Below are 17,587 nucleotides of genomic sequence, written 5' to 3'. Positions count from 1 at the left end.
CATTCGAATTGAACGGTCAAGCCATTCGACCCAGTAATCAGACTCTTGATCAGTTCGATCTCCGGGTTGATTTTAAAGTTTTAACCCTCTTTCAATGGTTTTGGCCTCTCAATCCCAAATAAACTTTATCTCGTCCAATCTCCCTTATGCCTTGGGTATTGTGTCTCTTCGACTCTCTACAGTTCATTCAAGGTGTTGGGAAGCTTCTCCCCCAAACTTTCTCGAGCTTAATTTTGATGGGACTTCTAATCATTTGGTGTGGGTGGAGCTGGTTTCATTTTACAGAACGTGCATAACAAAAGCTTAACTTGCCTCTTGGAGTTGGAGACCCACTTCTGCTCGAAGCTCAGGCAGCCCGCTTAGCTCTCCTTTTTGCAGTAGAATTGGGAGTCTCTTTTATCATTCTCGAGCGAGGGAGATTCTTCGTCTCAGACATCTTTAAAGATTGCAAACTCCTTATGTCGAGCATCCCTCACTGTTCGGTTCATTGGATCTCTCGTGGCCGTGGGGCTAACCATGCAGCGCACAAATTGGCCACTCTTCTCTTTTTACTTGGTCTTTGCCCCCTGAATTTCTTATTGATACTTTTGTCTTCGTATTGTAATACCGAGCAGTTTTCTTAATGAAGTAAGCTGTCATCACTCTGATGACAGGCTTGCTTGCCTTCAAAAAATATATTTAACCAGCATATAACGGTCGTTTCGTTTGTTAAGTTAACCGATGGTATGCTAATTGGTCGACCAATGGAGGGGCAAAGTATTGGAATATGAGAATTCAAGGGGCTTTGTGTCGCTGCCCCAAATTACGGAGAGTGAAGGTTTGTAAATTAATTTCTTAAAGCGCGGTATTTACTGTTCAGGACAAATACAGCGGCATTTTCGTCAACATAAATGAGGCCCGCCGTTTTATATTGTTTAAACTTTAAGCAAAGCTCTCCCGTCGGTTTTTCATCGTAGCCTCGAAACGACCGAGACAGCAAAACGTTTCTCTCTGTCTGTCAACAATGGCGTCCCACACTTGACACTCTCCTGCGTCCATAGCTCATACTCATCTATTGGGACTCTGTATCTTTCACATTGTCTTGACCCTAATAATTAGCCGGAAAAGTGAAAACTCCTATCTCCATTTCTCAAAATCCGACTTGTTTCTCTGACATTTTAGTTTTCCTTCTTCCTTGCGGGTTTCATGGCAGTTCTGTAGTCTCTGTTCCCAACGTGTTCTTACGAACTCTGTGTTCTGCAAGCCAATTCATCACGGGAGGAGGCAACATTTCCAACGTGACATACAGTTGTTCCGGCCGCTGACACCTCAAACTAGCCTAAAATCTTTTTTTTTTTTTTTTTTCTTGAAAGAATAGAAGAACGGTGAACTTATGAGATGAAGAACTGCTTTTGACTTTTGTTAGAAGATAAAAGTAGTGTTTTTCTTTTAAGTGATTCTTCTGTACTTGTCTTGCATTCAAAGCTATCGCAGCTTTGCTCAGGTAACTACTGGCCGGAATTGTACCAAAAACTCGATTTTTCACTGAAAAATGGGGATGTAACAGTGGGTTTTTCCTTGTTCAGCTGCAGTGATTGAGAGAGAAAGTCAGTGGTTTTCCATGGACGTTAACGGAAAAGCTACTCTGAACACTGACAAAACGGTCGCAAAGAGGAACGCTAATGATGGGGTTGAAGTGGTTGTAATGATCTCAGGCGAAGGAGAAGCTTCGGAAGCGAACAGAGAAGCTAAAACACGCATATCAAAAGATGCAGGAGCTTGTTACTCCTATTTGAAGGATTCAGAAGCTTTAGCTCGGAAGAATACTAGCTTGGGATCTCCAGCTTCAAATGCAGGACCCTCGGAGCTGGACGGACTTAAATCCGAAATGCAACTGTCAACACTCATGAGCTGCCCTTATCCAGATATGCCAGAGGTTGTTCCAAGTGCAAACAAGCCTCCCAAAATCTCAACAGAAGGCTTAGTTCAGAGAAAGTCGATGTCGAGGTCTGTTTTTTCCAAACCCAAATCTAGATTTGTTGATTTGTCTGGTCCTACTACAGTGAATCTGGTTGAAGAGAACACCTTACCGAACCAAGCTTCCAAACCGCCGTACCTGTCATCGCCTAAAAGGGCTTCTCCGACTAATAGTATCACTTCCACAACTCCCAGAGAAAATTTACGGACAGCTCCTGTGACACCAAAAACGCCATTGATGGCGTCACCTGGGCGAATAGGAGAAGATGATGATGACGAAGATATTTACAAAAACGTTCCAGTGGAGAAAAAACCACGCAAGAAACTGAAAATTAGGCTTCTAATTGAGTGGATTCCTTTTATATGCCTTATGAGTTTCCTAGTTGCGAGCTTAACCGTCCACAAGTTGGAAAACACCATGATTTGGGGTTTGGGAATTTGGAAATGGTGTGTACTGGTAATGGTTATATTCTGTGGTAGATTGGTTACGGAGTGGTTTATTAATGTTTTGGTTTTCTTGATTGAAAAGAACTTCTTGCTTAGGAAGAAGGTTCTTTATTTTGTCTATGGGTTGAAAAAAAGTGTTCAGGTCTGCATTTGGTTGGGTTTGGTTCTTCTTACTTGGGCTTTGTTGATCAACCGTGGTGTCAAACGATCGGCGCACACTACAAAGATTCTGAATTATGTCTCTAGAGCTTTAGCATCTTCTCTGATCGGAGCAGTTATATGGATGATAAAGACTTTGTTGCTAAAGATATTAGCTTCTTCTTTCCATGTTACTACATTCTTTGATCGGATTCAAGAATCAATCTTCCATCAATATGTCCTTCAGATCCTCTCTGGGCCTCCATTGATGGAGTTAGCAGAGAGGGTTGGAAGCTCAGATAGTACGGGGCAATTGAATTTCAGGAATGCAAAGAAAGGAAAAGAGGGGGAAGGACAAGAAGTCATTGATGTTGTGAAGCTTCAAAAAATGAAGCAAGAGAAGGTTTCTGCTTGGACCATGAGGGGGCTTATTGATGTGATAAGGACTTCAGGATTGTCAACAATCTCAAATACACTTGATGAGAGCATTGATGATGAAGGAGGTCAGCAGAAAGACAAGGAAATCACCAGTGAGTGGGAAGCAAAAGTTGCTGCTTATCAGATTTTCAGGAACGTTGCAAAGCCTGGTAGCAAGTGAGGAGATCTTTTAAATGTGCTATTCAAGTTCTGATGATGGTTTATTATTGACTTGTCTCACCATTTCCTGTTTTATGGACTAGATATATTGAGGAAGAGGACCTCCAGAGATTCTTGAAAAAGGAGGAAGTAGGTAATGTACTGCAATTGTTTGAAGGAGCTGCTGAGACCAGAAAGATTAAGAAATCAGCTTTAAGGAACTGGGTGGTAAGATATTGTGTATCCCTTTAACTTTTTCATAAGTTCTTATTCTCCATTCTCTTAAACCATACAAATGTTCAACAGATTGTTAGGCATATTCCACACTTAGTCATGGTTCACATGGTGACAGATTGCAACATAACTGTGAAACTATATAAATGGTGTTTGAAGAAACAGCATTGTTGGGATGTTGCTTGAATTCCAAGGCAACCCCCAATTGCATGCTTAACGAGTGGTTTCTGTTTTGGAAACTGACTCCACTGTGTATTGATAAAAAAGAAAAGAAAAAAGGAAAAAAAAACCGACTCCGCTGTAGTTTCTATTTTGGTAGTCATGGTTTTCTGTTGTCAGGGTATCAAGCTTTTATCAGAATTTCTTTGAATCTTGATTTTCTACAATTAGAAACTAAACCAAAATAAGTATCATGGATATCCGTTAGTGTTTTCTCGTGAGAGAAGGGCTCAACTTGAGAAATCTATAAATACATGTTATGTTTTTTTGGTTATTGAGGGAGAGTCTTTGAGTTCTCCACCCTATTTGAGGTTTGACATTCCACATGATATTATGCTCCATTGATGGAGAGGAAACATCAGTATTTAGTGGCTGTTTAGAAGGGCTTACATGCAGTGCCTTTTGGCTTTACAAGGTGGGTCCCACCAAGACAGCCTATAAGCAATGTTTGGTAAAAACTGAAAACCCAAAAAGCCCAAAATAGTTATCATACAGGCAAGAATATGGTATTCTGCTGTAGCTTCTTTTAGTGGTTTCAGCATGTTAGCTCAGTGGAAGCATCTGAATCAAAACTTGTCCTAATTGGATCTGGTTACAGATGGAGAGGAAACATCAGTATTTAGTGACTGTTTAGAAGGGCTTACACGCAGTGCCTTTTGGCTTTACAAGGTGGATCCCACCAAGACAGCCTATAAGCAATGTTTGGTAAAAACTGAAAACCCAAAAAGCCCAAAATAGTTATCATACAGACAAGAATATGGTATTCTGCTGTAGCTTCTTTTAGTGGTTTCAGCATGTTAGCTCAGTGGAAGCATCTGAATCAAAACTTGTCCTAATTGGATCTGGTTACAATTAGAACAAGTTTTTCCTGATCAAATCAAGTTTGCACAAAATTGCTAAAAAGTGAAAAAAAAAACAAAAACAAAAGATCTTTAGTGTTCTCTTTTGTATCTCTATATTATGAATAAATAAATATGAAGATATCTTCGATAAAATGGTAGAGATGACTATTAACCAAGGAGCAATGAAAAAAGAAAGGAAAACTGAGAACAAAAAATAAGTTAAATATGCCAAGAAAGGAAGCAAGCAGAGAAAAAATTAGGAAAAACTGGAGAAAAGGAACCTAATAGATATTTTATTAAATTTCCAATGGAGCTCTATATATTTGATAAATATGGAGCTCTGAAATCTTTGCAACCTATTCATCTTTATCAGATAGAAAATCTTGGCAGTGATTCTTATGTTCTTTTTCCTCTTTCCTCTCTTCTTTTTTCTCCTTCATTAATTTTTGAATTTAGCCATTATAAGTCATCAAAGACCTGGAGGAGTTTATTTGTTCTGCACTGAGGACTGATTTTCCTAAACTAGGGTGATTTCTTACAAATATTCAGATAGAATCCTAGATTTCTTGCACTTTTCCTCAAGAGAAATCTCTATTAATATATCACCTAGCCTTAAACTCAATGGAAGTCCATTTCAAAATGAGCTAACCATCCAAAACATCCCTCTAGAACCATTTGAAAAAAAATTACACTCTAACTTCATGATATTATTGAATTTTCTAGTTTTTCTCTCTCGAGATAATTTTGCACATTGCTCTTCCGAATGGTTTGGAGGCTAGCATGGGACAGAGATAAGTTGTGGGCTAAAGTAATACTGAGTATCCATAGGCAAGCAGATGACGGCTGGGACTCTGGACTGGTGACAAGGTCTACTAGAGGCTCTCCCTAGAGGCTATACACACCATCCTTCCCTCCTTGCAGCACATCAGGTATGATCTTTGTTCTGGAAACTAGATGAAGTTCTAGGAAGATCTTTTAATTTCCCTCCTTATTCTGTCTCCCTCTCTCTCTTGGTACAAAGGGGAACCTGTGTCTTCTTTTTTGGTCCCTTCTGAGTCCTTTTTTGGTGTTGATTGGGATTTGGGCTTTAGAAGAGGCCTTAGGGAGTTGGAATTTGAAAATGCTTTGGAGTTAATTCAAATCTTGAATGGGGTAGTTTTGGACTTTTGAAAGAGTGATAGTAGAATTTGGACTCTATCCCCCTCTGGTGTTTTCTCCTGTTCCTCTTTCTTTAATTCTTTAGCTCAACCTGCTAATAATGTTGTCCAAGCTTTCCTGGTAAAGGAAGTATGGGGTAAACCGATTCCTACGAGGATTGGAGCTTGTTGTTGGGAGGCCTGCTTGGAAAGATGCAATACTTGCAACTTACTCCAAAGGAAAAGGCCCAATCGGTGCTTGTCTCCAAACTGGTGCATCCTATGCAAGGCTAATGGTAAAAGTCCCTACCACTTGTTAATTTCTTGCCTGTTTGGTTCTGATATTTGGGAATGGTTTATGGCTCTTTTTGGCTTCAGGTGGATCCCTCCTCCAAGTATACAAGGCTTGTTTTCTGCTTCATTCTTTAGGTGGTCTAAGAAAAGAGGTAAAATCATGTGGAGATGTGTGAGAGCTGCCATATGCTGGATTCTGTGGGAGGAAAGGAACCTAAGGACCTTTTCTGACAAAGAAAGGAAGAAAGAAGAAATGATTGAAGTTATAACAGTTAGGGTGGTGCAGTGGCTAAAATCTTTGGAGCTATTTGCTGATGTTTCTACGGGTATGTTGCTTAATAGTTGGAAGGAAGTGGCATCCTCCGAATCAGCTCACTCATAAGTGTGTCCCCTTTGGTCTCCACCAACCCAAGGATTTGTGAAGTTAAACTTTGACGGGAGCAGTGAGGCTAACCCAGAACTTTCAGGTGTAGGAGGAGTATTCAGAGATAAAAATGGGAATGTGGTTGCATTGTTCTCAGGTTCCATTGGGAGCGGTGACTCTCTTAGAGCTGAAATGTTAGCCTTAATAGAAGGTTTAAGGAAGGCAAAAGAGCTAAATGTTCAAAAGCTGATTGTTGAAGGAGATTCCCAACTAGTATTAAACTGGTTAAGGAAGGATTGTGGACTTTGGATGTATGCTAATGAGGTGAGAGAGGATAAGTGGTTAACTAGGGGCTTGGAAATTTAATTTCAATGGGTTAAGAGAACTGTTAATGCCTTTGCAGATGACTTGGCAAAGCAGGGGGTGGGAAGGAGTCAATTGTTCTGGGCTATTCTGTAATTTCTCTTCGGGTTCTGTTATGGGCCCGCGAATAGGATCTCGTCACGGGTCGGTCCACGGGGAAAACCCTCTGTTTTCCCTTGTTCCTCCCTGCTCTTGATGGACCTATCTAAGCGCCCTAATGGTGATTTGTTCAAGAGATCATCTAACTCTCCTTTACTCTCTTTCTTGACTGAATATTCGATATCCTCATTCAATAATGGTGTCTCCTTAAATAGGAAATTACAAGAGTCCTAATCTTAGGGAGTCTCCTTGCTGAATAGGGAGACTTCTAATTCTATCTTGCTAAGGATAAGATAAGCTAATCCTAATCTGATAATAAGATAAGCTAATCCTAATCTGATAACAAGATAAACTAATCATAATCTGATAACAAGATAAACTAATCCTAATCTGATAATAAGATAAACTAATCCTAATCTGATAACTTACTAACAAGATAAGATAAGAGCAATAGAATAAGATAAGAACAAGCAAGATGATCTAGTCTAATCTGGCGGTGGGTCAAGTTCTTGTTGCTGCCGGTGGCGATGGTACGTCTTTCCGAGGAATGCGTCCATAACAGGTTCTCTGGGGGGAGCTAAATCATTTTATCTCCCTTGGAGATCTGTATGCAATCCTGATTATTTTATTAATATAAGATTCTGTTATTGATAAAAAAATAATAATTTTGCATATTTGCAGGAATTCCAGATCCATCCCTACACTCAAATTGTTCAGCCCCATGGCCCAATATAAACTTGTATCCACTTTCCATAAACTTACCAGTTATCCCTATCCTTAAAAACCTAAACTCTAGATCCAAACCCTAGTTATGATTGAAATTAAACCAAATTTTCTTATTGTTTCACATCAGTTCAGGCCCAAAGCATACTGGCCCTACATTGCCTTTGTTTTGGGGTTCTTGTTTCTTTTGGTGTGGGGATTGTTTTGTAATGGAAAATCATCTGTTGCCTCTTAGGAAGAGTCTCTTGGGAAGACTGTTGATTTGGGGAGAAAGTGTTGTTCTTGGGAAAAATGACTTTTTTTTTTGTATTTTTAATGATTCGTGTACTCTTGGCATTATTAGTGGATTAATTTGATCGTCTCTGCCCATGGATGTAGGCATCTTGCCGATAAATTTTATCTTCCTGTGTGCTGATTTCTCTATTTTTCTGATTCCATCAGATTCCATGATTGCTTCTGCACATGGTACCAAATCTTGGGGCTGCTCACGACAAACATTATCATACTTAAGCATCTCCTTTTGCTTTTACATGAAACAACTTCTTTACCAGGTTACCGAAGAAGGTTCTAACCTGGTAAATAAGCCGTTTCATGAAAAAACCAAAAGTATATTCTGCTTTGTGTAATAAAAGTTTATTCCATAACGGTAGTTCTTTCTTTCATGCAGGTAAAAGTTTACCTTGAACGCAAGTCACTAGCACATTCCTTAAATGATACAAATACAGCTGTAAGACAGTTGAATAAAGTAGTCTCTGCAGTTGTCATTGTGGTGATTATTATTGCGTGGCTTCTTTTGATGGGAATTGTTACTACCCAAGTGCTTGTCTTCATCTCATCTCAGCTTTTTCTGGTGGTTTTCATGTTTGGAAACACCTGCAAGACAGTATTTGAAGCTATCATATTTGTGTTTGTGATGCACCCATTTGATGTTGGTGACCGTTGTGTCATTGATGGGGTTCAGGTAAATGCCTGCATAACATGTTTTTTTAGTAGTACTAGTTCAATGTTGTTACATGTTCTTGATAAGCTATAAATTGCAGATGATTGTTGAAGAGATGAACATTCTAACCACAGTCTTCTTGAGATATGACAATGAAAAGATATACTATCCAAATTCAGTCTTGGCTACAAAACCAATCAGCAATTTCTATAGAAGCCCAGAAATGAGTGACTCTGTTGAGTTCTCTGTTGATTTTTCAACTTCAGTGGAAAGTCTTGGAGCTCTAAAAACTAGAATAAAAGCGTATGTGGTCAACTCTAGCCTTTCCTTTTTCTCTTATGCATGGTATTATGCGACTTGTAGTTACACCAAGTTTGTTGGCTGATTTAAAACAATATATTTATATTTTGGGGTTATTGTAGTTCAAATATTGAGATATCATGATCAGGACAATCTTCAGACCACATGGATACTATAGCTTGTGATTTGGACATGTGACAGGCTTATTGTTCTCCCATCACTTGTGAATTCTAATGTATATCTATCAAATTGGAAAATGACTCTTGTTGGACATTATGTGGATAAATGGACTGGAAATTGAACTGTATATTTGGTTCTATAAATGGGGTGATGTGAAGAGATGTTATTGCCTTGGGCAATAAAGGTAATTGCTACTTTTTTATAAGATTAATATCTACTGTAATTGACCTCTGTTGTTAGAATGATTTGTTAATTGTTTCTGCTGTTATAGTTTATGCTGTCAGTCTTAGAGTGCTGTCAGATTGTTACTACTTTTTTTATTAGGGTGTGCCGCCAGGGGCAAGATTGTAATTCCTCATCTTTTATTTTTCATCTCATTAATATAAATAGAAGGCTGGGTGCCGCCAGCCTAAGTTTTTGCTCCCAAACAGCTGCTCTTCTCTTCTCTTCTTCTTCTCTTCCTTCTTCTCTTTTCCTCTTCCTTTCTTCTCTTCTTCCTAGAAGAAAACAACCTCAATAGAGGACCTGAAAAATCCGGCCATGGCTTGTTGGTGTAAAATATTCTTAATGGAGCTTCAGAGGTCACTTTATAAGTAAATACTATCAAAGATCTCTGTCATTTGTAACCATATATCTCTTAACTAGTCTCCTTTTAAAATCTGGGCTGCATAATTCTTACAGATCTAGGGAAGAACAACCTCTTGGGCTGACAAGCATGAAAACACAGCCACACAGGTTTGAGTCTCAGAGTTGCCACATTGTGCAAGAAAATGCCAAAGCTTATCTATGTATCCCATCCACCCCTCCCATGATCTGGATTTTCTGGGACCAACATTGAGTAGTTGGATAATGATCTTTTTTCTAGGGAATAGGAAAGTTTTCAGAGAAACTGCTACTTTCTGCATTTTTCTAGTCTGTATGGAAAGAGAAAATCTCCCGGATTTTTGTTTGAAGGGGGGAAGTAACATATAGATTGAGATCATTTCTCTACAACTGTCCTAAATGGTGGTGTCAAGGATGCCGAATTTTATCGTGTGCAGGCCTAGGATGAATGAATCATCCTAGACTCCTTTTGCTCATTCTCTTTTTTTTTCTTCTTTTTTTTCCTTATGTGGTTGAAATCTTAACCCCTGCTTTGTATTAGGTGCATAAAGTTACACACTGTGTAGCATGCTTGTAGGGTAGGGATCTCTCCAGTCAATATCTGTTCATATTTTTTAAGTCATATTGTCGGCTGCAATCTCCGGCCTTTGTTCAACCACTATATGTATGTGAATGAGGATTGAGTGAGGTCATCTCCCAGATAAACCAACGCTAAGGCAATCTGTGATGTCTTTTATTGATTTTCATGGTAAATCATATGCATTTTGCTTTCAGATTGTCATTGCTATTTATTATTATTTGTTTAAACTTATTAAGTACAGGATCTAACCTTGTTAGCTAGTTGGATCTTTAATGCCTTCATAGCATTTATTTTTGTTATTTGAATTATGTTGAGGGGATAAATTTGCTCTTGTTTGGCTTCAGGTATATAGATAACAAACCACAGCACTGGCATCCTAACCATAGTGTGGTGGTGAAGGAGATTGAGGATGTGAACAAGATGAAGATGGCTCTCTATGTTCTTCATACCATGAACCATCAGAATTATGGGGAGAAGACCAAAAGGAGATCTGAACTAGTTGTTGAGCTGAAGAAAATATTTGAAGAGCTTGACATTAAGTATCATCTTCTACCTCAAGAAGTTCACCTGAACTATATAGGGTCTTCAACAACTCCAGCAGCTATTGGACGGTGATGATGGCGAGAGCTATGGTGTATGATTCCAGTTATTTTGCTACATGTATGCTCCTTCCTCTGGTCATTTCCTTTCTGATTATGCATCCTTTCACAATTGCATTCAGAGGTTCAAATCTCTCTTACAACAAATATAACATGATAAAAGATCCCTTTGGTGTTAATATTTCTGTTGCACCCTTAGAAGTTGATATTGGCAACATTACCATATGTATTAGCCTATCAATATTAACTACCACAAATCTCAAGTCTTGATTAGAAACTCAAGTGATATTTCCAACAATGTTTTTTTTTTTTTTTCTTTTTGATTGTTATTAGATCAGGGATATTATTAGTATAACAATTACTGAATAAGAAAAAACTCATCAGAGATGTGAGTGAGCCTATACCTCCCAGAAACGTTACATCAATAGCTTACCCCCCAAGATTACAAATCCCCAATTGCCTACCCTAGAAGGGTATGGTCCATCTGAACACAACAAGATGTTTTGTACCTTAATCCAGCATTTCTTCCTTCATGGATGGACTAAGCATGATTGAACACTACTAATCTGTAGGGCAAGGTTCCAGATTAGCTCAACCTGGACCAATCCGAACACAGTCACCTCTATCAATATCACATTTCCAACATGATTCCCGAATGCCCCTCCTATTACTGATATCCCTGGGGTCTCTGTACAGCATCCATCAAAATTGAGTTTAATTACATCCATCAGAGTGGGGACCCAGATATTGATGGCGGTCCTCTACTTATAGATAACACACCAAAATTAAACCAGCTTCTAATGATACTAGCGGTGATCCGTGTGATGACGGGATGCTGTTTAAAAATATACTTTTAAGGGAGAAAATGAAGTAACAGTGATTCACCAAAGTTTTTCATATATTTCTACTTTTTTATAGGTAAAATAGTAGAAAAAATAATTTCTTTTCTTTTTTAGTTAGTGGGCTTCGAACTTTCTTTTTTATATAGTTTATATATTATGAGAAGCACATAGACCTATTGATGGTGGCTCAGTTGATACATTATCTAGCTAGTTGTAGCAAAGACTTGGGTTGGGGAGATGGGCTTACCCCCATTGTGTAGCCCTATAAAGCCAAAAATGTGCTTAGCATGAGATTAATAACCAAGTTAAAAAAACAATTTCAAAATTGAACTAATGAAGATAACCAAAAAACTCATGTTAAGTTCTTTCTTACTACATTTTATTATTGAACCAGAACAATCCATGAAATAAATCTACATTAAATTAAATTAATAAAAACAGAGGGAAATACCTGATAACCCAATGGGTAAGGAGATCAGCAAACTCTGTGGCAGATAGCTTGGCAAAACAGGGGGCATTCAGGGAAAACTTTTTTTGGGTTGTAATGTAACTCTCGATGTTATTTTGGGGTCAACACTCTTTGTCTGAGTGGTTGACAGTGTAAGATGTTTATTTGATATCCTTAATGAAAGTTATTGTTTCAAATAAAAAAAAAAAAAAAAAAACTGATAACCCAAGTAAAGGAGCAATGATTTCTTTAGATTGGTTCAACCCATGTACTGGTGGGCAAATTTGGGTCCAAGCTAAGGTTCATATTTAGGTTGACCCTTAACCTAACCCAACCCATCTAATTTACACCCCTACTTTATTAGAGTGAGCCAAAAGGGATTAAGAGGTATTTAAGAGGAAAATAGGGATTTAATGGGAGGGGAGATGTTACAGACATTGACTATTAAGGTTAGAGAGAGAGAGAGAGAGAGAGAGAGAGATTTAAGAATAGTCTTATTAGAGAGTAAATATGGATTTTATGAGAGACAATAAAGACCCATGAGGTTTTAACTTTGACTTGTTATATTTTTAATGTTTTAATTTAAAAATAAGTATGCACATTTATTTTAAAAAATGTGACCTATGCGATGCACAGGTTGCTTCTTAAAAATGTATTTTTAAGAGAAAATGAAGTAGCATTGATTCACCAAAGTTTTTACATATACAGTAGTAAAATATTTCTTTTCTTTTTCAGTTATATATATCAGTTATCTATATATATATATTGAGAAGTACACAAATAAAACTACCTAGGTGGCATTTGATAAATCTGAAAAGTTAAAAAGATAGTATGTCTGAAATCTGAAAAGAAGCGTAGGTGCTTTTCCACTTTTTAGAGGCTCTGAACGATAAGTTTGTTTGTATTGGATTAACCCTTTACCATCTAAAATTCATTGATTTTACTATTTTACCCCTAGAACATACTATTTGGAAATGTTGAGTTCAATTCACATTATCTCATAAAAAATAATTTTCAACTTCAAAATAATATTGAAACAATACGAATAAAAAATAATAAATTAGTAGTAAAAATTACTAATTAATAAATGAAACGATTAAAATTAAAAAATAATTAATGACTATAAAAATATTAAAATAATTAATAATTAATAATTTACACAAATAAAAATTACTAATTAATAAAAATAATTAATAATTAATAAATAACACAAGTAAAATTAATAAAAAAAAATTAATGTTTAATAAAAATTTAAAATAATTAATAATTAATAATTAGTGAAAATAACTTATAATTAATAATTATTATTAATTATTGATCCCTCATCCTCTTGAAAGCAAGCGTCGCTGATGAGAAAGAGAGAAAGCTGCCACTGTTGAGAGTTGCAGTGGCGATGGCAGGAAGATGTGTGTTGTTTGTGTGTGTGTGTGTGTGTGTGTGTGTGTGTGTGTGAGAGAGAGAGAGAGAGAGAGAGAGAGAGAGATCAAATGGGGTAGGGGTATTTTCGACTTTAGGCAACATCTGAAACATGTCTGAGCGCGTTAAGTGATGGGCCTAGGTCTTACAATTTCAGATCTGAAAGAACTTTTCAGATCATATTTCAAATGCAAAACCAAATAAGCATTGCATCTGAAAAGCAGATATTTCAGACTTTAGACATTTGAAAAGTGTTATCAAACGCTACCTTAGCATGAGAACCAAATGATGGCGACTTAGTTGATAGGTTCTTTGAGTAGTTGTAGTAGATACCTAGGATCAAATCCCCCTGCCACTAAGGTTAGGGGGTTAAGGGTTTGGGGAATGGGCTACCCTCACAGTTGTGTAGCCCTATAAATCCGAACAAATGTGCTTAACATGAGATCAATAACCAAGCTAAAAAACAATTTTAAAATTGAATTGATGAAAAGACTCATGTTAAGTGCTTTCTTACTACATTTTATTGTTGAACCAGAAAAATCCATCAAACAAATCTACATTAAATTAATAAAAAATAGAAAAAACTAATAACCCATGAAAAGGAGAAATGGTTTTTTTACACTTTTATATAAGAAGAAAATCAGTTGACCCCATGCATTGGATATTAGTTTGGGTCCAAGCTAGGGTTCATATTTTAGGTTGGCCCATAACCTAACCCAATCATGCCCCTACTTTAGAGAGAGAAAAAAGGGACTAAAAGAGATTTAAGAGGAAAAGAGGGATTTAATGGGGAGGGGAGATGTTACAAACATTGACTATTAAGGTGAGAGAGAGAGAGAGAGAGAGTTAAGAACAGTCTTATTAGAGAGTAAATGTGGATTTTATAAGAGACAATGAAACTCCATGAGGGGTTTAACTTTCCTTGTTATATTTTCAATGATTTCATTTAAAATAAATACACACATGTGAGCTCTGTGGTGAGAGGACCCCTCACCTCCCCTCTTTTCTTTTTCTATTATATATATAGATTATGTATATAGATATAGATTATCCATACTGAAGTCCACAAATTCATCTATGATTTTAAGCAATGAGTCATCGACTGTAATTAAATCAATCAAGGCCACGGGAAGAGGTCTTTCCTTGTGGAAGAACATTTTAACGTTTCTGGGCTACAAGAGTATAAAATCTGTGGGTATGAGGCTTGAAATGTGTTGCCTAACATAAATTGATGGTTTGGTCTATCCAAATCCAAGAATTCATAATTTGAATCTAAAGGCATATTTTCATTCTACTTTCTTAAGAAAAACGTTGATTGTTTACCAATTAAGTCAGAGTAAGGAAAAAAAAAAGATTCTGATCAGATGACTATTTGTACAAATTTTGTGGATAATCAGCGGTTTTGAATTTCTTAAGTGATGTTGGCTGCCTCCTGTACATACTCAAGGAGACTGATGCACATCTGCAAACATTGTCCGTGTGGTCTAAGTTCCTGACAAAATTGATGACCCCATTTGTTTTTACATTCTTTGTTTTTCTTATTAGCCAGTTAATCAAATTAAAAAACGGCACCTTGTGAAATTAAGTGGTCTTGCATATCAGCACATGTTCCACCGTAGACTGTAGAAATATGCAATTTATTACCTGAACTACCAATTGACCTTGCTATTAAAAAGAAAAAGTACTAATTTTACCTCAGTCCAAAACAACTTTGTATGTGTTTTGTTTCTTATGTGGAAAGGCTATTGGTTTCTGATGTTATTTTGGGAATTGGATATGCTTGATGAACAGGTGTGATGAGAGTACATGACTATCTCAGATTATGTAAAACAGGTTTTAACAGAGTGGGAGGTGACTTGGTGGTTGAGGAAATGTTCAAGTGAGACTGGACTTATCGACTTCAGTTTCTGATTTGGAAATCAAGCATTCACGTGGATTTTTGTATCTGTAGAAATACAAAGTTTGCGTTTATTATTTCATTTTTTTCATGTCATTCTTTCAATCTTTGAATGTTACCTCTACTGCTTGTGCCCTGAGTGAGGACTTGATTTAATATAGCTTTGCGTTCAATTGTCAGCTGGTACCTTTAATTGGGCCCTGATTGAGGAAATGTTCAGCTTGTGCCCTGAGCTTTGGAGTTTGATTTCCAACTTTCCACCCTAAATCTTTTTTTCTTGGCTGGTAAACTTGGGATGGGTGTAGGTGGCTGAGCCAGATGGTACCTTTAATTTCCACTCTAATTAAAAAAAAAAAAATTGATAGCACAGTCCAGTTCACTAATTGTGATTTCCTCCCCCCCCCCCCTCCTCTTACCGTGCGATGCATGAAGTGACGAGGGACCCTCGCGTTCAGCACTCGGTCAGTTTTGGAAACCGGAAAGCATCCCATGCATAAAGTGATCCAATTTGTGACCAAATGACCATCCAATCCAATGATATTATCATTAAAGTATACTTACGTTTTAAATTTTAGTGTAAAAAAATTCTTATATATCCTTGTTGCAGCTCGGATTGGCCGAGGGCAACGAAATAAATTCACTCTCAAGTTTCAAAGGCTGGCCGAAAGCTTTGAGGATTCCGAAGGGAGGTAAACCGAGGCCAAGGACTGTAGGTTGAGGTGAGGTGCTCCCTTCTGAGTACGGTAGGAGCCGAAGACTACAGGTCGTCATCTCGATAATGAGGTTTCTGGAGATCCGAGGTTCTGCAAAACAAGAGGTGTCAGAGGCCTCGGGTGGAGATCCGAGGCGAAAGCTCCAATGCTCAAGTTGGTATGAGGTGTGAGGTATGAGGAGGTGCAAACAAGGCCTTGACGGTAGTCCTCGAATGCACTGGGTCCCCAGGAGTAAATGCTAGGGAAGCAAGGTAGGTGCTAGGAGTAAATGAGAGAGTTGTATCAGAATTCTGGGATTTGGATCCCTTGTCAAGGAAGATTTACCTCATATTGATACTTGAGCGAGCTGGAGGCAGGTGGAGATGAATGCACTAGATGAGGGCCGTACGAAGTCAGGCGACAGGTCCTTGTGAGTACGCCTAACTGCTCCGTGGTTGGCTCCGTACGAAGGCAACAGGGCTTCCCCCCTTGTTGTGGCTGGTGCTGTCAGGCGTTAGTGGGCTGGGCCTCCCAATCCGTAATGGGTTGGGCCTAGCTAGCCCACATCACTTGCCCCCCACTCCCGTAGGCCGAAGCGAGGTCTTGGCTTCGGCTAGTAATGGAAATGATAGTCGGGGTAAGGCCTCAGATTTGGTCGTCGGGAATAGCGATCGCTAAGCCTTCGGATTCGTCAGCTGAGGGGTATCCTACAGTGGCGTCGCTTTCACTTCGTGTGCGTCTTCCCTCTTCATCGGTTCGGAGATGCGTGTGGCGTGGATGCCTCGGGTTAGCGGGGATGGTCCATATCACATACGGTCAGACCACGTCAGGGGTCCACCATATGGAGGACGGTCACCCAGATAGGCATGCGTTTGCCGGGTTGAGCAGTCTGCCTGGTAGGTCACGATGGGTAGGCCCTGCGGTTCACCCTATGAGTGAGCCTCGCAATTCACCCAGCGTCGTTTCGTCTTCCGAGGGCACGCACTGGGAGGTGTGGTATAGTTGGTTCGTAGAAGTAGAGGGTTCCCATCACCATCGAATCCATAGTGATCTGAGTCGTTTCTTGGGCGTCGTTTCGTCTTCCGAGGATGAGCGCCGAGTGGCACATCATGGTTGGATGGTGGAAGCGGAGGTGCTTTAGCCGTCGGATCTAGCGAGATCTGGGTCATCCATTTTCCTTTAAATAAGGGCCCTGGTGGTGACTTTCCCCGTCATTTGAACTTAGGCGCCCTTGTTTTCGAGTGAACTCAACTCCCAAGCTCTCGATCCTTCAAGACTTTCCTAGGTTCTCCATCCTTCAGGACACCCCATCTTCACCTTCTTCATAGTCTAGGTAATTCACTATGTCGTTCTCAGACTCTGGCCCTGAATGCCATGAACTCCCGAACACCTCGAGAGGGAGCTCTCCTGAAACCCCTTCCCCCCTCTCCTCCTTAGGCTCTTTGGTCATAGCTCCTCTTCGACGGGAGGTAGTCGTACTAAGAGAGATGGTAGCCTCGGGGGACGCTGAGGACTGCCGTCGGGGCAATAACTCTCCCCATGAAAGCGCCACTTCAGTGTCGCCGAGAGAGCCCGAAGGGTCTCCACTCTTTGAGGAGGAAGACATTGTAGAGATCGCCGCTGGACCGGTGGGAGGGAGTGCTGCCCGAAGGGTAGCTGATGTTGGTGTCCCACGCTCGAAGTTTGACAACTCCTTGGA

At 39.0% G+C, this 17,587-nt stretch overlaps 1 protein-coding gene across 4 annotated transcripts; it reads left to right on the top strand.

Annotated features, from left to right (window-relative positions):
- The first annotated feature begins 203 nt into the window (after positions 1-203).
- Positions 204-15,369, top strand: LOC104609347 (mechanosensitive ion channel protein 10). Of its 4 annotated transcripts, XM_019199783.2 has the most exons (8): positions 204-1,483; positions 1,566-3,135; positions 3,222-3,345; positions 8,059-8,118; positions 8,233-8,352; positions 8,432-8,634; positions 10,339-10,654; positions 15,091-15,369. In XM_019199783.2, exons 2-7 carry the CDS (start codon positions 1,601-1,603, stop codon positions 10,607-10,609), a joined length of 2,313 nt encoding a protein of 770 aa, XP_019055328.1. In that variant the 5' UTR covers positions 204-1,483; positions 1,566-1,600; the 3' UTR covers positions 10,610-10,654; positions 15,091-15,369. The 4 variants fall into 4 exon arrangements, with proteins under 4 accessions (XP_019055328.1, XP_010273941.1, XP_088745287.1 ...); XM_010275639.3 differs by having other exon boundaries at positions 206-1,483; positions 8,059-8,352; positions 15,133-15,369; XM_088889161.1 differs by having other exon boundaries at positions 207-1,483; positions 1,572-3,135; positions 8,059-8,352.
- Positions 15,370-17,587: the final 2,218 nt, after the last annotated feature.

The sequence above is a fragment of the Nelumbo nucifera genome, chromosome 6 (assembly GCF_055504915.1).
Source record: "Nelumbo nucifera cultivar China Antique chromosome 6, China Antique-T2T, whole genome shotgun sequence".
In the NCBI taxonomy this organism is placed as follows: Eukaryota; Viridiplantae; Streptophyta; class Magnoliopsida; order Proteales; family Nelumbonaceae; genus Nelumbo; species Nelumbo nucifera.
This window is presented reverse-complemented; position numbering and strand designations above follow the sequence as displayed.

Bases quoted from the DNA above. Each gene is read 5' to 3' on its own strand.
- LOC104609347 (XM_010275639.3), top strand. From the start codon at position 1,601: ATGGACGTTAACGGAAAAGCTACTCTGAACACTGACAAAACGGTCGCA. The intron at 3,136-3,221 runs GTGAGGAGATCT...TTTATGGACTAG, and splicing joins GTTGCAAAGCCTGGTAGCAA to ATATATTGAGGAAGAGGACC. The intron at 8,353-8,431 runs GTAAATGCCTGC...TATAAATTGCAG, and splicing joins GTGTCATTGATGGGGTTCAG to ATGATTGTTGAAGAGATGAA.